The sequence below is a fragment of the Clinocottus analis genome, unplaced genomic scaffold, assembly GCF_023055335.1.
Source record: "Clinocottus analis isolate CAN_PGR_092001 unplaced genomic scaffold, fCliAna1.0.p SCAF_20, whole genome shotgun sequence".
Lineage (NCBI taxonomy): Eukaryota > Metazoa > Chordata > Actinopteri > Perciformes > Cottidae > Clinocottus > Clinocottus analis.
The window spans coordinates 9,551,448-9,577,626 of NW_027175932.1; the positions used below are offsets into that span (position 1 = coordinate 9,551,448).

At 42.6% G+C, this 26,179-nt stretch overlaps 1 protein-coding gene across 2 annotated transcripts in view; it reads right to left on the reverse strand.

Moving 5' to 3' along the window:
* Positions 1 to 5,230: 5,230 nt before the first annotated feature.
* ahcyl2b (adenosylhomocysteinase like 2b) overlaps positions 5,231 to 26,179 on the reverse strand; it is a 33,403-nt gene continuing 12,454 nt past the window's right edge. Inside the window, exons 2-18 of one of the 2 annotated variants that reach the window (XR_011078031.1) lie at positions 16,776 to 16,884; positions 11,887 to 12,030; positions 11,376 to 11,476; positions 11,160 to 11,262; positions 10,956 to 11,050; positions 10,515 to 10,621; positions 10,139 to 10,255; positions 9,948 to 10,011; positions 9,489 to 9,577; positions 9,324 to 9,394; positions 8,570 to 8,664; positions 7,839 to 7,937; positions 6,468 to 6,536; positions 6,268 to 6,346; positions 5,720 to 5,962; positions 5,506 to 5,626; positions 5,231 to 5,371 (exon numbers count right to left, since the gene is read on the reverse strand). Coding sequence is in view for 1 of the 2 variants with exons in the window: in XM_068586296.1 (XP_068442397.1) it covers positions 5,365 to 5,371; positions 5,506 to 5,626; positions 6,268 to 6,346; positions 6,468 to 6,536; positions 7,839 to 7,937; positions 8,570 to 8,664; positions 9,324 to 9,394; positions 9,489 to 9,577; positions 9,948 to 10,011; positions 10,139 to 10,255; positions 10,515 to 10,621; positions 10,956 to 11,050; positions 11,160 to 11,262; positions 11,376 to 11,476; positions 11,887 to 12,030; positions 16,776 to 16,884 (1,470 nt within the window). In the remaining variant the exon portion in view is untranslated. The remainder of the gene's footprint in view (positions 5,372 to 5,505; positions 5,627 to 5,719; positions 5,963 to 6,267; positions 6,347 to 6,467; positions 6,537 to 7,838; positions 7,938 to 8,569; positions 8,665 to 9,323; positions 9,395 to 9,488; positions 9,578 to 9,947; positions 10,012 to 10,138; positions 10,256 to 10,514; positions 10,622 to 10,955; positions 11,051 to 11,159; positions 11,263 to 11,375; positions 11,477 to 11,886; positions 12,031 to 16,775; positions 16,885 to 26,179) is intronic. The other variant, XM_068586296.1, reaches the window with a different exon arrangement.

Genomic DNA, 26,179 nt, shown 5'->3' on the forward strand with positions numbered 1-26,179 from the left:
TGGATCTCCGCCTCCTCCTCCTCCTCCTCTTCCTCCTCCTCCTGCTGCTGCTGCTGCTGCTGCTGCTCCTGTCTGTTTGGTTCACTGTCCCTGTGCGCTCCGAGAGGGCGGGGTTAGAGAGTCAACAGCAGAGAGGCGCGTCAGCTGACCACCTGAAAGTTAAGCGAGGTGGTGTTACGCAGGGTCAGTGCAGGCCCTGATATAGAGAGATAGAGAGGTGGGGGACATGCACACGGAGCTCTGATGCGCCTCGTGTCAAAATAAGAGCCCGGGGTCAATACTCGGAACTGCATATTTATCATCTGGAGATACGAGGGTGCTCTCTTTAAAACCAAATCCTTCATGTATATATAAAATATAAATACATTTACTTCCATACATTTATATAGAAATATATAAATGTATATATATGTAAATGTTTATTCATAAAGCACCATTTCCCATAAATCCCTTCTGTTTGTGAAGGCAGACTCCACCACTAACGAAAGAGTTATTACAGAATGTAAATACATTGAATGACTAACTACATACAAAATATGTTCTTGTTTCTTCATCGGCCTTCTTGTCTAATCAAATGTGCTATGAATTGACCTATAATCTATTACATTTGAATGTAATTAAAGGGTTAGACGACATGATAACAGCTACTGCTAGTCTGCTACGCTATGCTACTTACTTGTAGCAGGACAATCTGATGCCTTTTGTTTGGTTTATTATTACATTTATCTATTGGCTCATTCATATTGTCCAACAAACTCAATTAACACTTTACTACAATAGCTTTAGCGACAGCCATTCACCAGCTTTAGCTAATTAATGATGTTTCCTCACATCTGTGTCAAACCAAATTCATATAAAAGAAGATGTTTGTAATCTTCTCCTTGGTAATAAAATGCGTTATACTGCAATTTGCTGTCTGGGGTCTCGGTCAGTGTGCGTGTGTCTACCTTTTCATTTCTGTGACTCCTCAGTTTGAATGGGAGATGGAGGTGCAGGTTGCCCCCCTGCATATCCCCTCCTGTCTCCTCACTTCCCCTCCTGTTCCCCTCTCTGCAGAGAGGAAGTGAATTATTGATAGGCAGAGGTGGGGGGTTGGTGTGTAAGTTGCCAAACAAACCACCACACACACTTTGGTAAACCACTTAAGGTGACGTGATTGGATGGCACAGTAAAGCCTTGAGCTTCTGGTGGAACGTGACCACATGGCAGGACAACGGGGCACACATTCATTATTAATGAAGGATTCACTGTGGGTTATATCAGTTTAGACTTGAGCCTGACAAAGCTATATATAAATACATCAATACTGTGTGTAACTCTAAATCAGAGTCAACCATAAAGAGAGAATGAGTTGCATTTCACAGAAGAAATGTATTTGGCTGACTTAGTGGATGTTTACTTTGAGGTAAGCTAAAAGGTTACCATTCAAAATACAGGGTTTTTCGCAGAACTTCAGAAAAGTTTGGGGTCAAAATCAAAGCGGCAAGGGCCAAGAAAATCTGATCAAGTTGTGTCAAGCTCCAAAAAATACTGAATCCCAGGATTCCCAAATTGCCCCCAGTTTCTTCCACAGGCTTCCTGTTCTAAAAGTAGTCTTGAACCCGAGCTGAACTCACCCAGTGACATTATCAGGGTTATTTACTCAGACCTAAGGCAGCTCCTCTTGATCTACAGAAGACAGTCAATTATTTGGTAATCGACACAAGGCCACTGATCTTTAGTATTTTTGAGGGAGTGCCGATTGAAAAATCTGAGTGAAGCTTTTGCACACATTATTAATAGCATTTCAAAGTCTACAGATAAGAGCATCTTAATTGGAGATTATCTTGAGCGAAGACGTGATACTCCCAAACTTTAAATTGTACCGTAAAATAAACTTTCTTTGAAGGTCTTTACTGGCAAGCGTTTTCTTTTTCTTTTCGTTTTTCAAAGGAGTGAGAAAACAAACATGAATCCGTGCTGACATGTCAATCTTTGAGTCATCTCATTCTATATTTGTCAAACTATTCCCCTTTAACCTCTCGGCTCTGATTTGTGTGTCAGGAATAAATACGGGATCAGAGCCAGCTGTTGATGTCAGAGATGTCCCCGTCCGTTCACTGGCTCAGATGAGATCACTGTGGATCACTGACGGTCCTCAGCAGCTGCACATGGGCTCCCCTCCCCCAACACACATCAACACAACACCAGGAAAAACACACAGGAAAAACACACCTGCACAAAGCGGGCGACTAACGTCTTGAATCAAGGAAATTGCACACAAACGGATTACAATTTTACATCTTTATTCATTAACATTACAGAATGCTTTTTTTAAATTATTGCTCATCATCTACCATTATCACTTGCAATATTTAAACATAGGATATTTTTCTTTATTAGACAACTTAAAACATGTTTGAGAATTTTGCCAGTTTGCACTGTATGAGGATTTACAACAATAAATACAGGAGTGGATTCTTTTACCTTCCTATACTTGTAAAGGTTGTCATATCTGTATATCGTATACATATATGATGCTGGTGTCTTCCCCCGCCCGCCCGTCTGTTGGTCAGCTTACGGCTGACAAAACAAACAACAAAACTTGGGTTCTCCCCGTAACGCACAGCCTAAGATCCTGAGGCAGCTGTTAAACGAAGCAGCCATGGCCAACTAAAAAAAGGATGTGTACCACACAGAAAGACATTTAGACACGCACACACACACACACACACGCACACACACACACACTTCAGCTTTCTCTCAAGAGGGAACATACCTTTTGACACACATTCACACTTACAAAAGGGAGAAATAAGACTCCAGACAACAGGTTTAAGAGCTACACTGACAACAGGTCACACTACTTGAAGAGGGGATTCTCAACAGTACAAGGAGACAAAGAAATTGTCGGGGAACAAAGTGGCATTGAGGTTGTGTGGACCGCGACACAGTGTAGGATCTGGTCTTTATGGACGTATGCTCTAGGTTGATGTTCCTATGCACCTTTAAAATAAAATTTCTTTAGACTTTGAATCTGCTCTTACTAAATTTTAAAGATATAGTTTGACAGTTTGGAGAAACAGTTAGCCTGGCTCTGTCCAAAAGGTAACAAACTCCCCACAAGCACTTTGAAAAAAGGTCACATATCGACATGCCCGAAAACTGGGCTTGAGAGGCGCTCGTTGTTTAGATTTTGTTACCTTTATGCTAAGCTAACTAACTGGCGACTAGCTCCTGCAACACATTAATCATACAAAAATGAGGGCAGAGAACATTTTCTTAAATCTGCAAGAAAGTGACTATTGCCATTTACCAGAATGTCGAGAAAAAAACTCCTTGAAAGACTTTGGTTGGTATTAAATATTGCGTCATGCTATATTACTCATGCATGAACAAATGCATGAATTGCGCATTTTTTTTGATCGGCAAAAATATTTATTAAACTGCAAAACAAAACTTTTTGTGCCATTTCAAAATCTGTAGGATTAAATTTGTTTTCCATACAAAGTGCAGTACATTTTCAGAACCGTATGAAGAGCGACTGTGTGTGTGTGTGTTACAGCGTTTGATTCTCTGTGAGAGCAGAGCGAGCAGCGTCTCCCAGCAGGCTAAAGGTTCAGGTGCAGAGCCGGCGTAGCGGCGGGGAGCACTTGGCTGTCAGGTGAAATGACCGTCAGGACTTTCTAATTTCCTGGTCAGCTGGGGACGAGCTGCCGAGGGCGACGACTGTGCAGATCATTATACTGGCCGAGTCTAAGCCTTTCAGGTGGGGGACATAAAACTAAAATATATCAGGGATAGAACGCCAAGTTTGGGGAGATTGAAAAACATTTTTTAAATCCCTTTACAGGCAAATGCTTATGAATTTGCAGTGAAGGTAAATGTGCTTCTTGGAAAGTAAAGAAAATAAATCACGGTGGCATTCAGATCCCAGATTTTATTTCTCAAACTGAACCCCTCGACTTCTTCGAGTACCAAAGCGTTGTGGTGTGTAGTAAGTACAGTAAATCTTAACGAGGAGGACCTGATTGAAGAGATCTGTACCGGTCAGGTAGCAACTTGCTGCTCATTTGGTATCTCTGTAAATATTTTCTGTCACAGTATTCAAAGTGAGTGTTAAGTATATTTATTACACTGATCATTAGAACATTTAATTGCTTATCTTATTGACATATGCTGATTTTTTTTTAAAGTAATAATATTAGATGAGAGAAAAAGATAGAAAATCGTAATTTCAATATAAATATCTGAATATACAGTATACCCCTTGTAATGATCTGTCAACCTGTCATGCTTCAAATATAGTTTAGTTATTCTTGGTGAAGAAAGAGACAAAATGAAAAGGCTAGCTCTCACAAGTATGAAATACTCCTCAACACTGGCGCCATGTGAGCAGCTGCAAGCCGAGAAAGAAGCAGCCAATGAGATGGTTTCACTGTGGCTTTGAGTGACAGGCGGAAAGTACCGGTCCCCATCCAGTCATACTACGAAAGTAGTTTTGATGAACTACAGGTTGATCCCAAAGGACATAAAACAAATTTTTAAAAAAAGTTTAAAAACAGACAGAGCGAAACAGAGAATCTCAATGAAACGATCAAATAAAAGACATGATATGATTGGACCCTGAGATCCCGCCTAACCCCGCCCACTAGCTCTAACCCCAACCTCGCAACATTACGCAAGAGAAAAACATAATCACAAGTAAAAAAGAAAAGACAACCAAAAAAAGGGACAGGAAAAATTGTCCGCCAATAAATCTCAAACAGTCATATTCATTCACACAGATTTTTTTTGTTAAATTGTTTTTTATATATATATATATATATATATATATATATATATATATATATATATATATATATATATATATATATATATATATATATATATATATATCTTTTCAGCATCAATAATTTCATCTTTAATAGTTAAACAATAAAAGAATCTGGCAATGGCGAGGGGAGGATGCGGGACACACGTACAAATCGACACACAAATGAGCGACTAAAGAGAAAGAGAGAACGGTGGTGAAGTGACGAGTGGAAGAGAAGAAAAACATCTTGCAGAGGAAGATGTCTGGGAGCTAGCTAATGATGAATGGCAGGAGCAGCCCCTCATAGTCAGTTAATGTTAGCATTATTCTTGTCGAGCGTGAATAAATTAAAAACGGCTGCCATAAGCGCAGGAAACGCACCGCCCCTCCCCTCCCCACCCCTCCCCACTCAGGCTCAGTCTGAGCTCCTCCCCTACCCCCCTGAATATAAAGCAGGTGTGTTGACTGTTCCGTCCATCCTTCCTTCCTTCTCTTCCTCTCCTTCAATGAGTCCGTGCCATTCATGGAGTATTTGCATTTCTTCAGTCCAAACGCCCCCGACTCTGGTTTTAATACCTCAATGACAAAAAGGAGAAAGCAAGTTAGGACGGTAAGTTGCTGCCAATGTACACAGTGTTGCCACAACCAGGACTCCAACGTGACAGCTTCTGTCTTCGCATGATTATCTCTGTGTTGAAGTGTTTCCATACCTATAGTAGTTTGGCTTAAAGGGCCCGTTCTTGTTCAAGCCCAGGTATTTGGCCTGCTCGTCACTCAGCTCTGTGAGGTGTGCGTCAAACGTAGGGAGATGTAGGCTGGCTACGTACTCATCTGGAGGGCGAGAGGGAGGAGGAACACGTTAACATTCAGCGGGCGTCTGTGCCTACTTAATCGTTCCAATGAGAAAAGGCTCTGAGGGTTTACCGTCTCTCCGTCTCTTTCTTTCCTCTGCACTGCCTTCTATCTTCCTCCTCATCTGCATATTTACTTCCTTTCTGTCCTCAGCTCTTTCTTTTCATTGCTTCCCTCTTTCTCTCCATCATCTTTGCTGTCAGTGTGTTTTGTGGCAACAGCAGCGGTCCCTGACGGGCTGACCTACATTTGACTCCCTGATTTTCTTTAACATGTGTGTGCTCTGCTCTGACCCACGAGGCCATGCGGCAGACTCTGTGGGACACACACACACACATATATATAGACACAGACACACAGGATTCATTCCACTGTGAATGATAAGGGAGACGACTCTGGACTGACCAGATGAGACGGTGTTGGCTCTAAAGATAAATGCCTGCAGGCTCTCTGCTGGGGTAAACAAACTCACTGCAAGTAGCTGCCTGCTTGGTGGCTACTTAAGTACCAAACTATGTTGTATCTCCCTGGCTTTCCATCTTTATTTGTTTGTGCACACATATACTTCTATTTTGTGTCATTTCGTATCCAGCAGCCTTTGTTGACATCTCAAACCTTACCCATCTTCTTGGGGAGCAGGTAGACATCCTGTTTGTAGCGTCCCTCCGGGGCATTGTACAGCTCTATCAGAGCCAGCGCCTGGACAGAGACACACAAGTGTTCTTTATTAGGGATGAACAGAAACAAAGCGAAAAGCGATGCACTAAATTGAATGATGCACAACAACGTTAAGGAGAGAGAGACTGCTCCGGCGTTTTACCTGAGTGGTGGCGGTGATGGAGAGCACAAAGGTGGGCACAGTGGAACAGCTGAGGTTCAGCAGGCGACCCTGCACAGGAAGACAGAGCGACACAAGGTTAGAGTACGCAAGGTTGCAGGTGAGAGAGCAAAGTGCCAGGATGTGCAATCTGCAAGTGAGATGACGACTAATAGAAAAGACAAATCTATATTTCAGGTCCCTACAAATATTCTCAAGCATCTTGCGTTTTTAGACTAAATCTGCAGCGGTTTATTCTTGATTCTAAACGTCACTGCGGCCCATTGTATATTAACAAAGATGGGTTTTTTTTCGCCCCCCAAAATACTAAATCTGTTGCTGCTGTCTGAGATGCTGCATTGCAGTGAAGGAATTTTCCCAAGTGTTGCAGAAAATGTGGTAGTTAGTATGTAAAACTGAAACACTCTCACACAGTGTATCCGAGAGGAAAGGGGAACAGAGAAAGGTCGCGTTGTTGAGAGATAACAAGGAGAATTAAAACAGATATGGTTCTGATGCTCAGTTGGCAACATCTTTTTATTTTTGTATATCACATGACTTTTCTATATTCAAATCTGCAATTAGTTCCATATTTGTAAGATGATGAGTGTGTTTAATGCAGAAGAGGCTTGAGTCTCTATATTTTGCTGGTTGTTGTTTGGAGCCCTCAGTTTTGCCTCCACAGCTGAGTTTGTCTCGTTTGTCAAAACTTGTATTCATGACTCATCTCTTTCTCTAGTTTAGAGAAGCAGACAAAGCATCAAGAATTTGTATAAATTAATAAAAAGGCAAAGTTATGAAACAAAGTTGAATGAATAAGCATCATCAATTAAAAAACTTTGAACAAAACCAGTCATCTCAAATTATCTTTATTTCGGAATGATATTATTAAGATGACGTATTACTTTTTTTTTTAAAAATAAGAATTTGTGTAACACAACTCTATTTTGGATCAGAGAGTGGTGTGTGGAGGCAGGAGAGGAGAACTGATGGAGATCAGACGAAGGCAGAGAGACAGACGACGGTGGGCGGGCAGGTTGTCTCTCTAGCCCTGACAGACTGCTCTCATTCTGTGTCTCACACACACACACACGCGCACACACACACACACACACACACACACACACACACACACACACACACACACACACACACACACACACACACACACACACACACACACACACACACACACACACACACTAATGTGTTGACAAATTCGAGTGTCACCATATCTGTGGAACTAATATCCAACTAAGAATCTACAGTTCCTCTACAGAGTTGTTTTTTCAGTCCTCTGGGTAATGGATGGGTGTGTGTGTGTGTGTGTGTGTGTGTGTGTGTGTGTGTGTGTGTGCGCGTCATAAAGTGTACCTCTGCCAGCAGCACTATTCTCTTGCCGTCAGGCCAGATGACGTGGTCCACCTGAGAGCGCACTCTCTCCCAGGTCAGCTCAGGAGTCCTCAGGCTCGCCTACAAGATGAGCACATCATCAATAATTAGATTAATAAATGAATATTTCATTTAAATCAGCAGTTATACATTCCAACTTCCACTTGTGTCGGGCTTTGCTGTCGTATGTCTATCATCCCGGGACAGAAGTCGACTCAGGGCGTTCTTTCCCAGTACTCAAGGAACTTCAATAAGTGAGTCACAACTTCCTCTGGTGTCTGAACTACTGTCATGTTTGCCCTCTTCTTTTAAAGAAACTCTAATCATATTTTTCTATTCCGAACTCGTCTATCTCCCTGTTTTATGGTCAGGAGAATATAATAAGTGCACCGTGACATTCATTGAACACTCAGCACGATCACATGGTTAAAAAGCCTCAATGTCTCATTTCCTGCAGAACTGAGCCGCTCTAACACTGACATGAACCAGATCACAACCGTCATGAAGGGAAAGGTCGCATTGGTAAAAGGTAGTGGTAGAGGTCAAAGAAGTTAATAGTTTAATCTAATTCATCAGAGGGGGAAAAAGGTAAACTTCGTGACCACCACAGCAGTTTTCTGCCGTACTTTATTTGTTGTATTGCTCATCGAGTAGTATGTCATTCCCTATTTTTTTGTTGTCACTTCACAAGTTATTGCGAGCTGTTAACTGACCACATCGATCTCCGTGTTGGAGTGTCCCATGTTGCAGACAATGCAGCCGTTCTTCATGCGGTCAAGGTACTCTCTCACCACCACGTTCTTATTGCCTGATGCAGCGAGAGAGAAGTGAAAAGAGAAGAGAGAGAAACATGAGGACCAATGCACAAAGAGCAAATCGTTCAAACGGTGAGAAAGAAAACGTGTAAAATAGACACAAAGAAGAAGAACTAGAGCGAACTTGAAGTATTATCAACGAAGTGTTTAAAAAGGCTCAACTTCTTATCTCACCATTTAGCTTTGTTAATGACGCACTAAGAATTACTTCATGCAGAAGATTTTCATTTTTTAAATACATTTCACCCGTACTTTATTGGATCCAATGACCGACTGGTATATTTATTTCAACATAATAGAACATCGTACACAAAAGCAACAAGACTTCTTCTACTTAATTGTCTCTTCTGCTCAATTGCCGTCCCCCTGAAGAGAGCCTGCTGCGTCAGGCCTGTCAGCAGCGTTAGATAATGAAGCAGAGACAAGGAATCCTCCGCTCTAATTAAGTGTTCAGGACAACTCTCTGGCTGCTGAGCTGAGAACTTGATTAGTGGCGGTTAGACACTAATGACAATGACTGAATGCGTGTCCAGTCGTCCTGAACAAACGCCTAATACATATTTTATCTTCGCCATCTTAAAAGTGAACGAGATATTCTTAAATCATGAGGAGAAAACACAAACACAGACGGAGACACAGACAGAGAACCGACCTGTGCAGGTGATGACGATGTCCACTTGTCGGATGACTTCATTCAGTTTCACCAGCCTGAAGCCGTCCATGCTGTGTTGGTGAGAAAGACAATAAAGAGCGTCAGGCGAAAGCAACGTCAACGCCGGCAGTGAGCCGCGAAGGAGCTCAACACGTCGAGTCTTACCAAGCCTGCAAGGCACAGATCGGGTCGATCTCTGTGACGTAGACGATGGAGCCCATTGCTTTGAGGGCGGCACAGCAGCCTTTTCCCACCTGGCCGTAATAGACATGGGACATTATCATACAGCACAACAATGGGTTTCAACCGTTTATCCATAATGTTTACCGATTGGGACTTTCCTAAGCTAGAATGAGTTCTGACAGCGGCTAGCCTCCTCTCCAGTCAGCGACATGCACAAAGCTCTCCATCCACCGGTTCTTTATAAATAAAGTTGTTGAAGACAATCTTTTAAATACTAAATTGTGTGACAACATTTGCTTGGTAACCTACATCTACATCTCTCCATTTTCCCAAGTGGATTTATTGTAGCTCTGATGTAACTTGACTTGTATTTATTTCAGGTTAAACATCGTATAAGGTCTCTCGCTTGTGTTCCAGATTGTATAGAAATGTCCGCCTTACCTCTCCGTATCCACACACCACCACCTGTTTGCCTCCAAACATGACATCAGTGGTCCTCTTCAGGCTGAGGAAAGAAACAATTATTCTGGCAGCCATGATGTTTATGCAGCACTGCAACACTGAAAGCTCAAACAGCAAACATGCTCCGTTTCATAATCCCCAACAAGATGAAACAGGCGGATGGTTCCTACCCGTCGAGGATGGACTCCCTGCAGCAGTAGAGGTTGTCAAACTTCTGCTTGGTCACGGAGTCGTTGACGTTCATGGCTGGGACACAAAGCTTCCCAGCTTTGGACAGCTGGTACAACCTACAGGGATTATGTTTTAAGACAGGTTTAGCTTCATGAAATCAATGTACTCATTATTTATTGTTAAATAAACAGATATCCTGTTTAACATTCAAGTCTCATATATACAGCAATTGTGTTGTCTCAGTGCACTGGTAATAGCATCATTTTCACCACTAGATGGCGATATCACACCAGAAACTGGGATTGTGTAAGCGCACGTCTGTGTGTTTTACCAAAATCATTGCTTAAGACAACGACGGATGTGTGCGCGTCCCACCTGTGCACGCCGGTCACACTCTCCTCTACAATGCCCTTGATCTTCTTGAACATGTTGGGGTATTTCTTATAGATCCAGTGAGTCAGATCGCCACCGTCATCCAAGATCTGACAAACAATGGGAGACAAAGACGAGAAGAAGGCAAGCAGAGAAATATTGAGAGGGGAAAATCTAAAAGTAAGGATAACAAAGACAGCAAATTGGGAATGAAGACATATCTGCTGAATACTTAAAGAGCTTATCAACTTATTTCTGCACTTTCTTAAAACTAAAGAAAGAAATGCACATTGTATTTTTATGTTCTTCTACACAGCGTAAAAATAGATTTCTTGTATTTAAAAAGATCTAGGTTGTCTGGTGAAAATAGCAGCATCCTCTGTTGGACAGAAATAAAAAGGAAGGAAGCATAAACGAGCTTTATTGAGAATGTAGGTGTGCTACCATGTTGGGTTGCCAGCCTTCCACGTTGACACAGCGATCGATGCACCACCAGAAGTCGTCCTCTGACTCACCCTTCCATGCAAACACACTGAAACCTGGAAAAGACAAAGGAAGCATGTTATACATAGACACAGAGAGAGCACCTGGATATTCTAAAAAGTGGGAAAATGGGCAATTGTCACACACAGGAACTCCCAGTCTCACCTCCCTCTGCCAGGGCAGCTGCCACTTCATTCTGGGTGGAGTAGATGTTGCAGGCTGCCCATCTGCACTGAGCGCCCAAAGCTGACAGAGTTTCCATCAGCACCTGAGGAGAAGAGGGTCAAGTGTGACTTTTTTTGTTGTGGCAGCTGCAGTAGAACTCTCTTATGTTCGGGCTGTGAGTGTGTGAGTTTGTGTGTGTTTTGCATCCCCACTCACGGCAGTCTGGGCAGTGATGTGGGTGCAGCCCACCACCTTGGCACCAGCGAGGGGTTTCTCCCCCTGGGCTCGCTTCCTCAGAGCCATCAGAGCTGGCATCTCTAAGAGAAACAAGCAGATGAACACATAAGTGGATAATCAGCTGGGTGGTTAAGGAATTCCCGTTATTTAATCCTTCTAATGCTTCATCACTAATCCATCGACTCATCCATCTGAAGGAGTTAGTGATGCTGAGGATGTGGGTGTGTGTGTGTGTGCGTGAGAGAGAGATAGAAAATAGGCCGCAGGGTTTCAGCTGAAGCTCTCTGTATGTTCTGTGAAGTAAGTAGGGGATGATGTTAATAATGTGCGTTAATGTGTTGATTCTTAAATGGCGTTTTCACTAGTGGCAGGGAACATATGGTCACCCAGCAGTGTGGAGGCGCACACACACACACACACACACACACACACACACACACACACACACACACACACACACACTTAAAGTGGCGACAGTTGTTTGTTTCACCTTGCTCTGCAATCTCGATCTCTCTGCGGCCAAAGTCGGCCTGTTTGATGTTTTTGATGCAGAAGTCGCCGTTGCCCTTGGAGTTCTTCTGCTGCTTGTCCCGGGGAGACGTCTCATCATCAGAGCTGTCCGTGTATGATGCCGCTGTAAAAAGAAACGCACACATATACAAGAGTACTGTCAGTACGTCTAAGACAACGACTAAATCATCCGGAGGGCAATTTAGCATAAGTGTAGTTTGCGATAATGTGCTTTGAACTGCCCTCTGCTGCCCGCAACGTTAAACTTGTGCCCTGGACTGCAATATGCGGCGCAGTATTCAGAATTGACGAAGTGCACAGACTGCCAGAAACCGAAAAAAGATTGCAGGTAGTTGAGACAAGGATATTTGCAACTGAGAAGTCTTCTAACCTCCACGACACTCTTGACAATGATCTCCACGAGGCTGAGGAGGAGATGATACGTTTGGACAAGAACAAGGCCAACAAGTCTCCGGGGCGCTAATGTGGGACTTAATTGAATGGTTTCACTATCGGTTAATGTAGCAAGGTTTTTTTTTGTTAGTGGACCGCTGCCAACAAAGGGATCAACCGGTTCAGTAGATTCTTCAAAAGGCTCAGCAAAACCTCAGGTCTGAGAGGGATCATTTACATTGATAACTTCAAAATCGGTTCTAGGAACGCAGGCATCTTTTCGGAGTAGTTAAAGCCGACCGAGCGTGACCATTTGTGGTTCGGTCTGCAACACACATCACTCAGGCTGATGACGATGCGCCCTGACAAACGGCAGCTTCAGCGCCACGAAGACAAAACATCAGCCCCCGACGTCAGAGTGTTGACAACCAGCTTATAGATCAGTCTCCTAAATCCTCCTCCCTTCAATCTCCCCTTTTGGGATTCAGTGACGAAATGGAAGCTCTGACTGCTTCCAGCCCAAGCTCATTCTGTGACAGCAAGCTTGCTGATGACAAAGACGACAAAAAGATCTCTCTCTTTCCCTCTCTCCCTTACGCTTTCCCTCTCTCCCTCGCTCCCTCTCTCTCTCTTCCTCTCTCCTTGGGCTGATGAGATATCTAACAAACCAAGATGAGAGATTAAGGAACTGGATGTGATGTTAATGGATGCCTCTAAGCTGCACTGTTGCGTCTCAAATCAGTGCCATCCAAATCATCCTAAAGCCAATCTGTGGCATCAGTGCAGACCGGAGAGAAGAGGCCCCGGACAGATTGAGTCCTCGCTCCACTTGCACAACCCCGTGTGAGTCTTGTTTTTCCCCCCCTGGACATGAAGAGCCAGGATGGAAAGCACACAACCCGAGAGGTCTGTACGGTTCATAACGAAGCCAAAGCTAAATGTGGAGAAGCAGTTTTCAGCTGTTGTTCAGGGCTAAAATATTCTAAGTTCCATATCTTCCTCTGCTATGTGATATTTATTCTACTCTTTAACATGTTTTGTATCATTTTAAGTTCATCGACTGTTTTACTTAATTTTCATCCTTTTAAATCATATTTTTGCTCGTCTCTTTATTATTGCATTGTTACTTTTAGATCTGGTCTTGTTGCCTTCCTTTTTAATCGAAGCACTAAAAATGCAAAGTAAATGTATTTGTCAAGACAACCAGCAAATAGCTGTGAGGTCGCAAAGTGCAGAACAAACACAATGCGCCTTGAGTTCTTCACTGTAAATAAAACCTGTATTTACCCCCAACACAGCGATTTTACTTACAGATCCGACACCGATTACAAAGCAGTCTACAAAAACTCCAGTCTCTTTTCAATAGAAGACTGCAGAGTAAACAAAGTACAAATGTGTTCCAACAATTACAATGGAAAGAAATGAAAACCTGTCAGAGAGAGGTATCAGTGCACCTCTGGGAGACAGAAACAGTAGTGCCCACAGTGCGGCCGCATACTTAGTAATAAGAGGCCTGCGTGTCTGGCACCAACACTGAGAGGTTTCTGTGCTTAAGGCTGACTCACTACACAGGTACGACCCCTCTTGTGTAGAGCAGGTACACGGCGGCAATATCACTTCTAGCGACCTTTCAAAATGACCATGGAGCGGCGCCAGAAAACGCCGGGTTCCTCTGCAGCACTGTAACGATGCTGAAGTAAGAGAACACGCTGTACCGTGCCGGGAGGTGAAAGGGTTTGTAAGAAAGGTAATAATCCATGAGTCTACCGCTTTCTTTTGAACTCTCCCCATCCGTACTGACAGGGGGAAAGGGTGGGTGGAGTGTGAGCCTCGGAGATCTTAGGGATCAGGAGGGTGGATGAACCGATACTTGAAAAAGGGAAACTGGGACAAAGCCAAAGACGGTGTGCTGGTTAAGAAAAAGTCTTCTACATTCACACAGATTTTAAGATATCATCAAGAGTTGAAAAGGAAAATTTAACCAATTCCACAACTTCAACATACTACTTGGTCTCATCTTAAAGTCTCAACCAATAATAAGACGCATTACAAATTCACTTCTTTCAAATATAAGTCTGAAATAGGTTGTGCATTAAAGTACTCCACCAATTGAGCATTGCTCTCCTTTAACATCGTCAAAAGTCACTGTGTACAAGAATATTTTTATTTATTTTTTAAAAACGGATTAAATAAGAAATAAAAAAACAGTGCCGGATTACCATATTTGTCAAAACTTGTGCCAACTCCACTTTCATTTTTAAAACGTCCCGTCTTGATCCCCAACCGAGTAACAGAACTTGAGGCAATTTATTAGACTGTGCAGCAAAACTCTGGAGGCACAAACGGCTCCACACAATCTGTTCCCGGGTGCAGTAGTGTTCCCAAAACCTGTTAGCAGACCATGCTGTCGAAAATTGAAGTGTAATGGGATAACTTGACAGACTTTGGCCATACAAAACTCTTTAAAACTATATATTCAACAAAATGTTAGAATCAATGAACGACATAAACATGTCTTTTGATAACACACACACACACACACACACACACACACACACACACACACACACACACACACACACACACACACACACACACACACACACACACACACACACACACACACACACACACACACACACACACACACACACACACCTATATTTACAACAAATATCTTTAATATTTATCTCCTACTGAAAAACAATAATGTTGTTATAACAAAGTGATTCATAAATGTATCTGCTATGCTTTTACAGATCTGAACCACTATGAGCCCTTATAAAAAGGATAATCGAGAACAAAGCGGACATGGGAAAAGTACTACAAGTGTGTTCAGCATGTCCTCTGCACTGTGGGAACCATCAGAGGAATAAGAGGCACTCTGTTGAGGGAATTATGGGAGAAGACAGGGACTCAGCAGAGACAGGGGAGGAAAAACAGAGACAGCATTAAACAGAGGGTTCAAAGGGGGAGAGAGAGAGACAATAGGTCTGCACGTGTGTCTGGAAAGAATTGTGATATTGGCAGCACATTTGCTGTACAACAACACAGAAGAAGAAGCTTGTCAAACGGTAAGAGGAGGGAGGTATATAAGAGCAGGAGAGAGAGGAGAGAAATAAAGAAAAGTGATGAGAAAGACGGAAGAAAGGACGGGACGTGAGTTACAGGGAGTGTAGCGTTGCAAAGAAAATACAGAGCCGAATTCAAAGATCAAGACAATTATATACAATTCAAGCAGGTCAGTCTGTGGCACTGTGGTAAGGTGGTTTTGCAGAGTTTAATTAGTAGTGATAGGATTTTTTATTTCTTGGAAAACAGAAACATGAGGTCACGTCGTCAGCCGACCCTGGTTAGTGATATTTGCTCGTGGCAGCGTGCAAATGAGCCGGTAGGAAGTCACTAAATGTTCCCTCTCTTTCTCTCTCAAAGGGGTACTGAATACTCACTACTTTTTTCGCGCCCGTGACCTGACGGGGACACCGCGGCCATACACTAATACTGACTGAAAGTAATTTGCCCATCTGCCGTCCATCTGCTTGTCGGTCACATTCGGCCCGCGAGAAGCGACGCTGTCCGAGCAGCGCAGATTCATTTGTCATGTTAATGGAGTCAATGGAAGATCTGTGGCCTGTGAATGAGCCCGCTCTAAAAGCAAAGTTATCAGAAATGATGACGCGCTGCTTCAAGTTTGAAGGCTCTTTGAGTGGTGAAGGCAAGAGGAGATTGGCAAAGGAGAGAGGAGAGAGAAGGAGAGAGAGAAGGAGAACAGACTTATTCATATCAGACTGTACTCTCTCTCATCTTGATGCTGTCCTACTTTTTTTTCAACACTAAACTTGAATGGAATTTGCCCACAATGCATTTTAAACTTTAACATGAAATTTGCCTTATCTTAAAGAATAGTTTCACATTTCGCGGAAATGCAGTACTCCTATTGGCTGTCTTGTAGTCAGCCGCTGATTGGCGGTGTGGTGGTGTTAAACAAAGACTCAAGGAAGTCACTGTGCAAGGCTAAGATATGGCCCAAAAGGTTTTTATACCAATATACAAACATACATTTTTAATAATAATAATAATATTTTTGCTAGTAGACACATTGTTCCATTTGGAGAAAAGCAAGGTGCCATATAAGTGTACACAAACTGGGAATGGGGATTTAGTTCATTTCAACCACACCCAATACTTCACCCCCCCCCCCCCCTCCTCTCCAGAGGACTACCAGGAGCTAATCCTCGATCACAGAGCCCCCAGGTTCACGTGAACCGCAGTGTCGGACACTGAGAATGAGTCCCGGCATAAAGTACAATCCAGCAAAGGAAACCGAGAAAGCCGGCCAACTGCTCTTCCAGGTAAAAACTCTTATCTATAGCTTTGCTTTCATAAAAAAAACCTGATGTAATGGAAAGATGTCGTATTCACTGGTGGGCTGTTGAGATTGAGCAATAGTTAGAGCGCGTGTCCGTGCGTGTCTACCTGAGCTGTAGCTGTCTGTGGACGACTGGGAGATGGAGCGGGACAGGGAGCGCCGGCCGATCTTGGAGGGACGTTTGTTGAACTCCTGTTTCTGGTCCGCAAACTGGATCTGCATGGGGCACAAGGGGGCAGACGTCAGAACTCTATGTAGATTTTTGCAAGTGCATTCAGTCATGGATTTTTAAAAAGGCCCATGAAGTAACTCTCGCTTCTTGAAAATGACCAGCAGGCTTCACACCTGTACAGTTCTTACATAAGCACACACACACACACACACACACACACACACTAACTATGTATGTTATGACACCGTCAATGGCCAATCATTAAGAGAAAACATAGACTGCATGTCTTTTTAAATCATGCCATTTTGGGGTTAAAAGACAGCAGAATCATGTTACCTATCAAATGTTATGAGAGATGTAAGATTAAGAAGGCACAAACAAAAACAAAAAAGGACAACTGACTGCAGTCTGCATGACAGGAGACCAGCGTTGAGTTCACTCTGACTCTCAAAGATAATGAGACAATGGGGCTATTATCAACTGGTGACAAGGCCACAGCTGACGAAGGTACACCGGTTCACTGGAATAAAAAAAACACTGGAGGTGTTTGGTTATTAACAAACTGGACCAGATTCTATCGGTTTATTAATCTTTCCGTTATTACAGAGTCAATAGCTCGGTGAATCATAATTCACGTCTTGATAATATTTGAGAGTGAATAGCTGACTTATTCACACCATAAAGCCACATAAAGGGAACAATACATGCTGTGTGTGTGGAAAAACATTTTTTTCATCAGTCAACTTGTTGAATGACGCCCACAAATCTTTGCTATCATTCTTTTTGCTTAGAAATGCACCGGGGAAGTGAGAGATTTCGGCAATGCCACAGTCTTCTGACGGAGGTGGTGAAGAAGGAAAAGCATTCACGATTGGATAACAGGAGCAAAACCAGAATTATTCGTCATTCATCCGCCGTCTTTATCATTCTCCTTGTTGAAAAAGACTGTCCTTGAGTGCAAAACAAGAAAGTATTTTCAGGTTTTGATAAAGAGAGAAATTACAAAATTTCTGACATTCAAAACACATTGTGTGTGTGTGTGTGTGTGTGAGTATGTGCGTGTGTGTGTGTGTGTGTGTTCGTCAGACGCAAGGAAGTTTTGTGTGACGTAACTTATGAAGTATGCAAGTCAAGAACATGTACTTTAAAGTAAAAGTCCTCTTTGACTGTTATGTTCTTCGCATCGTGAGATTACTCATGCACTTGTAAAAAAGCAAGATTTTATTATTGTAGCGAAACTCATCATTATTTTAATTGTTGATCATTTTCTTCATTAATCGACTGTTTGGTTTGTAAAAAACATCTAAACATAGTTAGAAATGGCATCACAAATGTATATAACCCAAAGTGACATCTTAACAATGCTTGTTTTGTACAACCAATAAAACACAATTTAAATTGAATTTGTAATTCTTTTGTTGTAAATGTAGGTAGTTACGTTCCACCACTGCTTGTTCTATTCAACAATGTGCCAGATCGTTAACAAATGACAGGCAGAAATGACATTGAGTCAACATAACCAGAAGTCTACGAGTGAGAAAAAGGTTTTTTACAGTTGATAATGTAATTTCTGTGTCTTGTTTTCCCCCCTCTCTGCTCAGTGATCCCTTGGCAATTTCTAAAGTGGTGCCGCATAATGCAGCTTAGAGCATCGACACCATTTCACGCCAGCAGAATGAAACATTACAGCTCTTAGGAAAAAAAAAGACAATCAACCATGTGATATAAAGTCAAGTCAGGAAACAATTCCCTGATACTAAAATTGTAAATATACAACTCAAACAGCTGTACTATTTGCTTACTTACACTTCCACTATCAGCCAACTGACGGTTATGAAGGATTTTTAGCTATTTCAGCTTCCTCCAGACCCCAATATCCCAAACTCCAAGACTGATGTCAGAGCCTTCCCCTTGCACAAGCCACTGTGTGTCCCGTCTTCTTACCTTTTTTACACAGGGCTCACTGCTCTCCCCGTTCTTTTTCTTCTTCAGCATTGCCACATGTGTGTTGGGGTGTAGCTGCAAGTGCGATGGCGTCTGATTAAAAAAGGCCTTGTGTATCGAGAGGGACTGCGTTCAAGGTCGTCTCATTTTATAAGCTACCTCTTCCCCCTCTGCCTCTTTTCAGCCTCCGCGTTACTGCAATCCAGCCCAAACTGGTCCAACCATGTGCCGGCAAACACAATGCAATGAATTGTTTCCCCTTCCTTTCATTTTTCCTCTCCCTCTCTCCCACCTCTGTATTCATATATAATTGTTGATTGTTCAAGAGCTTGGGTTCCCTGAAAACCAAAAAGGTAAACTTAGCCTCTGCACCTTCTCAACGGATGCTCCTTGGAAAGCCATTTTCCATTCTGCTGCAGGACAAAACCAACGTCTGAGTGCAGCTGAAGGTGCTAATGACCCTGACCCCTGCAACAGGCTATAATACAGCAATTGGTCTCTCCGGGTTTATCGTTTAGATGAGGGGCTTTAGGAGCTCAGAGTTGCAGTGAAGGATTGAGGGTCATTTTCGGGAGCTCAGGAGGAGGGGATACGGGGGCTTATGACCCAATTTTCGGGTCGAGATTATCACAGGTTAGCTTAGGCTAGGAACAGGGAGTGCTGCCAAAGAAAATTAAACTGTGGTTTGTTTATTGCGCCCACTCTTTGGGTCTTTCCTAAAGTACAGCCCAGTACATATTACATGCATCTTTACATACTTGTCAGAACATAGGATTTGATTTCTATGCTGCAGCTGGTTGTGGCAAGCAAACACAACATCTCCAAAATGATTAATATCGCATGTATTAGGCCAGTAGCAGGGACGAGCAAAAATAATTTTAACTTGCTGCAATCAGACTTTACGATTAATTTCAAGGTAGCGAACGAGCTGATGCTCTTACCCACAGCCACTTACAATAACCCGCCAGCCAAATGCTGGTCAGGTGTTCCTGCAGCTTACTACCATGGTCAAAGTCTTTCTGTACCCATGAATGAATTATCATCATCATCATCATCATCATCATGGTATTATGAGCGGTCACGTGCTGGTATGATAAAAAAAAAAGATAATTACAAGACAAATTTTAATCCAATTTGTGTGACCTGAGCCAACGTTACAAGCATGACTTCCTGGTAACTCGGCATGACAGAGAGAATTATTATGAATTATGCAAGAAAGACACTGACAACTAACGGAAACAGCAAAGCTCTACTCCTGTACTGGTACAGTGAATGGGTCTACATGACCCAGCAACGCTGGCCGCTTGTTTGGAAAAGTAAAACGAATGAATAAATGAACTCCACCTAATTAGAGAGAGCAACCTCCAAATACTTAAATATAACTGGGTTGGATTTTAGGTTGCGGTGCACTGCTTTATCTTACGGATGGTAGCAGATCGGGAGCTTAATGACATTAACAATACCTATTAACTCAATACTGGGACACATGGTGTGTGTGTGTGTGTGTTTTCCACAATCAGATCAGACTCACACTGCAGGGAACCAAGAATGAGAGTTGATAAAAAACTTTTATATATTAGTAAATCACAGTAGCATAGGGGATGTGGGATGCTGGGAGTGAGGCCAGGTGTAGGCCATCCCACTGAGCTGGACTATGATGGTTGGCGAGGATGACTTGGTTCACGCTCGTTTTTTTTGACACAATACAAATGAATGTGCACAACGTAGATAATAGTTCCTAATGTTGCTAAGCGACTACAGCAAATCTGTTTCAATTACTTTGCCACGCACCAGCCATCCAAAGTGCAAAAACAAGGACGCACCGAGTCTTGCGTTTCCTTTGAATGTGTTTTCATTGAAAAATAAGAATTACAAACTGCGAGACGCCCCCAGGTCAAACCCATAGAAGATCAAACGCATATCTGACCCTGACCTCAGTGCACACACACACACACACACGCACACATGCACACACGCACGCACGCACGCACCAGGTGAAACAACAGAAAATCCCTGCGAGCAGGAACCAAGGAAAAAACAAAACAGGAACAGATGCAGCGGAGCAGCAAATGTGATGAGATACGATACCACAGACCTTTAGCGCAGCTGCAGCTCATCGTGCTGATCTAACAAATTCCTTAACTAAAATAATCAGACATAAAAGTATGATATTTTTAAGTGTTCACCAATAAACAGTTTGTCAACAATTTTGACTTCTCCGATAAAATATTTAACATCATTATCACTGTCATTAATTATCTGTTGATTCACTGGCATCTGTTACCGAAGTACGTCAGAATGTCAGCAGAGGAACAAACATGTTGACAGCGCTATCTTTTATTAAACAAACAAAAAAAATGAAAGTAAAAACTGAAAATGTCATCCGGCATAGAATATATAGCAGTGGTTGTTTTCATGTACTAATCAGCAACACCATGAATACTCAGCTTTACCTCGATGTGCTTGGATTGTTTTTCTCCACCAGGTTACACACTCTTCTCATTTCCTTTTCGGACAAATTTAATAAACAACCTCAGCGTCAGTTACCTAACATGTTTTTGTTTTTTTTGTTTTTTTTTTTAAAAAAAGGCACAAAAAGGTTCTTCCTGCTTGTACAGACTGTACTCAGAAAGAGCCAGAGAGAACAACATATGAACTACAAAAGCTGTTGCAAAAACAATGCCAGGTGGGTGGATTTGGTTACAGGTTAGATTGTGTTTGAAACTTGCACGCATAGCCTTTTATGAGAACATTACTTCAGATCGACCTGAAAAGACACAAATATGCCAAGGTGGGGAATCAACAATAACAAACCGCTGCTGGCCAGGTCAAAAGCTTGGATTTTTTTTCTATTCTAAACAGGAAATCAATGCAAGTCCCCGTTCTGCTCTTGCAAAGCAGCTCGCTAAAATCCCTCCAGTCAAACAAGAGTTTTCTCCACAAGAACAATGCACATATCAAAGTGCAAAACTCCACGCTCCCTCTGTATTTCAGCTGCACTCAATAAGCCTTGAGCTGGACTGCAGGAGGGGGCAAAAAATGTAATTAATGTTTAGCTAAAATGTTTAAACATCTTTGCAAGCAACTTAAAATCCAGAGTAAACCCTTACAAGATTAGTTTAATGGTTGGACAAACATCAGCAAGTAATGACGTCTTGTCATAGTCTGACAGCACCTCTGAAATCGAAGTGAGTGGGACTCGGCTTCAGCGGAGTTTGAGTTTGACGTCATCTGTGATGTCACCGACTAATGAGCCCACTATCAAAACACATCTGTAACTAAATGCACGCAGGCCTGACGTCACGCACATTTTTTTGGCTTGTATTTAACCGAGGAGGGTTGAACGAGCAGGCCGACTCTTTTACCAACAAAACATGCAACTTGACACGACGGTGCGCTTAATGCCGAGCAGTGAACAGCGTCTCACGTTAGGGTTGAGTGCAAGGTCAAATTTATATAATTCGCCGGTTTTCGTCAACGACAGAAAAATGAATATCTTTTGGCAAATCAAGCAACTTGAATACGTTGCGTTGGACTTTGTGGCAATGGCGATGTTAGTTGCAGCCCTATAGAATAAAAGGATAAAAGGGAATGAGTTACTAATTAAATGTGCATTGTTCGTCATTCGATACTCTATTTGTTTTTTTACTTGTATAAGGATTCCTGCTGGATAACAACCATCTCCTTCCATGCCACAAGGCTTCATCTTTAGGTCCAAACTTCCTGCGACACCCTGCTGCATGTGTGCTGCGTGTGTACTCAGCTGTAACTATAGGGATGCAAGCGGGTATGCAATGCTGACGACATACAGCCGTGTCTTCACAGCAGTATGAAGAGGTTCTGAATATTTGTGTTTCTCAAAATAACATATTGAACCCCCCAAAAAAAAACAAGTAAAAACATTTGCATATCCCTGGATATTAGCTTTTTCTTTGCTTACACAGCTTTTTATTTTCCTTCTTCTTTAAGTCGATCCATACCAGCAGACATTCATCTGGTCCGGGCCAAACCTGTGTAAGAAGGAACCCGACCCTAATCAAACACAAAGGGGTCATGAGATGGAGACCCCTGCAGCAACCCAACACTGGGCCTCTCGAGCAGTCAGTTGGGCTGAAGGTCCTCTCTCAAGCCCCGCACACATGTCACGGCTGAGCTTTGGTTGCAGAATTGTCTTGAAACATGAACTACAATAATAACATTTAATTGACATGTCTTTGTTTGGCGACTAATGGGCATCAACAAATATAAATCTAAGTGGGGGGCAGCCAGGTATGAGTCGTATCATGTCTGCAGCAACTAGATAATGTACTAGAAATAAAATGTAAATGTGATGATGCTCATTAAGACAAAATGGCCAGCTTGCTTTTGCTTCATTTTCTGCAATGCACGCAAAATAATTTGCACACTGCCTTGAATTGTTCCGCTCCCCACAATCCAGTGTCACCTTCAACTGGTCAACAAGGTCGTGAGCTCAATTATGTTTTCCTGCATTGTTTCCCTCCAGCTTAAATGTTTCTGATTCATTTCTTTGTTTACATCACGCTCTGCGCTTACTTCTGTTCATCTCATCCCGGCCGAGGTTTTGTGACTGCACGGCTACACAAAGCAGAGGCCGTAGAGACACGACTCGGGTCTCACAGGAGGCTCGATTGTCAGCTCATTCGTCTGGTGCCAAATGTCATTATATAAACAGACCTCGAGCTGAACTGATATACGAACATTTGTATGCACTGTCATATTCTACAGCCGTTTGAAATTGTGGTTGCTCCCTCGCATAACAGGAATGAGGGGGGGGGGACGTCTCCGGTGAACTGAGGACGGCGGAGAAGAGTGTGTGAGGAGGCAAAGTGTCAATAGACTGTGGACGAAAAGAAGACACGCTCTGTCTCACCATAATCATATTTCAAAACACTCCCACAAACAGCCTTTCAAGCTGCAGGACACCCATAATTACTGGGCTAAATGACACAGAATCATCATTAGCTTAGACGGCTGTCTTTCTGTTTCTAGACCTCCACCTCAAAGAGCTGTCATAGACCATTGAAGGCCACATCATTCAACCCCCCCACGCCCCTCCATTACCAACCAAAGAGCCGTTGTCCACAGAGACAAAACTCAATGTGAGGAACCTGCATTTGTCTTTGTGTCAGACATGCTGAGACCCCATGTGCAGTGAGACGGAGCCTTGTCTGACTGACATCTGGTTGTTTGTGCGTTTCCCTGATTGAGAAAACTCTGCCGGCAGCTGTGATCCTTCCATCATGGCAATGACGCCTTTTTTCTATTGAACTCAGTATGAACGAACAAGAACATCAGATAGAAATAAATGAATAAAATGGAGCACATTGTGTTGTTTTCCACTTCTGTCCAACTGTCCAAGCCTTCTGCATAGTCACGAGAGGATAGCATGTAAAGTAAGGGTTGTTAGGAAGCTGATATTCACAGCAGTACCAATAAGAGCACAAAGCCATTTTGAGGGATTAGTTGAACACCTTGACACATTTTAAAAGCTGTTAACATTTAACATTCAGTAGGAATTACAGGACCTTGGGGGGGGCATGACTCACTATTAAGGATTTATGTTTCTCAGCTTCGCAAAATGAGTTTTAAATTAGCCGCAGAACCGCAGCTCCCCGTAGACATTTTAGATTCCGTCGCTCTGTGACTTAACACTTCAGTCAACATCTTGCTGTCAGCCTGCACGTCTATATGAATCAGTAAAGAGACGAGCACTCGGGGCGAACTAGGCCGGGCCAGCAGAGAGCTGCGGTACGGCCCTTTGTGAGGAAGCCCAAAGGGGGAGAAGGGAAGGAAGTGTTCTCCATCAGGCCCACTGGGAAGCTGGCTGTTTATACCTCCTCCCCTCTGGGGGAACCCAGCCGCCATCGCTGGCAACACAACCCAAGCTCCAGCCAAAATGGCGCACACCAAATCAGTTTATGTGACAACACAAAACCAATCCATCATTCTGGTTCAGGTATTTTCTGTTTAGATTCATTACTTTTCAGAAAATCTCATACGACTACAAAGCAGAGAGCAGCAGAGGATGGCCGATGTATTTGGGTGCCTATAATAAACATTTTCTTGCCGTTGATTAAAAAGCAACAAATGGTGTGAAAAGTCAACATTTTGCACTCTTAAGTTTACTTTATATTAATTTCACAGAGAACAAGATTGAGTTGCTACATCTTTGGCATGACATTAATATTCAAGAATGCTCTGGTCATATCAATAACCATAAAAAGAGCCCTTTATTAAGACTGAATGCAAAAGTCGAGTGCATTGGACAGAAACACAGTGTACCAGTGACCAATTTCAAAGTCACGCATTTGAATGTTACCTCAAAACTTGACTTGCTACAACACTACGTTAAGAGTTGTGTCAACACCGGCTCTGTTCTGGGAAGCTAGCGCTGACCAGGAAATCTCATATTACCAGATAGACACAAAGTCTACAATGGTTATGGGAGGATAATTGTGTTGGCAACAGGTTGCTGGAGGAGGCTTGTGTTATGCTGTCCCTCCAGATAAACAGGGGTCGAAGCAAAGCCTAATAGCAAGAGAGTTTCTGGCAAGTTCTCAAAAAGATGCAACAACGTCCTTTGTGGAGAAGTCTTCGGGTCAATTACACTTTCAAGGCGGCGGTCAGAGTCCCAGGTAGAGAAACTTTGCAGCCACAAAAAACTTTTACAAGCATATGGCCAGCAGTTCTATTTAATGTCTTCCTATATAGTCCCAGGCTGGGTATAGCAGGCCAAGTATCCATGTGATTATCGCAGTAGAAAAGCTAATGATGACTAAACAAAGTTAAAAATGAGTCAGGAAAGATGAGACCGGCTAAGTGCAAGGATGGATACTTTTAAATCAAGTGCCAATGGGCTTTTAAAAGCCTTATGTTTGGATGGGGTCTGCCGAAAGACGTAGAAAAGTGAGAGTGATGGCGTTAGAAAAAAAAAAAAAAAAAACAGAGCAGAGAGAGGGAACGAGAAACGTGTTGAGTAAAATGGCTTAGTGCTATAAACAAATGTCTGGAAATATCCCCGAAGATAAATCCTATAAGTGCTTCTGCCAAGCTGTCCCAAATCTAGGAGTAATTTAGCACCACAGACCTACAACAACTCTAAAAAGATTCTGAAAGAGGTAAAAAGAATAAGAGGCACGTATGCCAAGAAGCAAGAAATCCAAATGGGCGTCCAGAGAGTGACTTATTGCTTTTAAAGTATCCATGAAGTGGTAAGGGCCTTTTAAAGTCCTGTAAGGTTCATTATTACGTATTTAAAAAGATGCCTTCCAGCAATTTGGTCTTGCAGACATAAATATTCTTGACTTTTACTACTTGAAGGGCTCAAGGTCCAAAAATACTGGAACCTACAATTCCCATAATGAAACACATTAG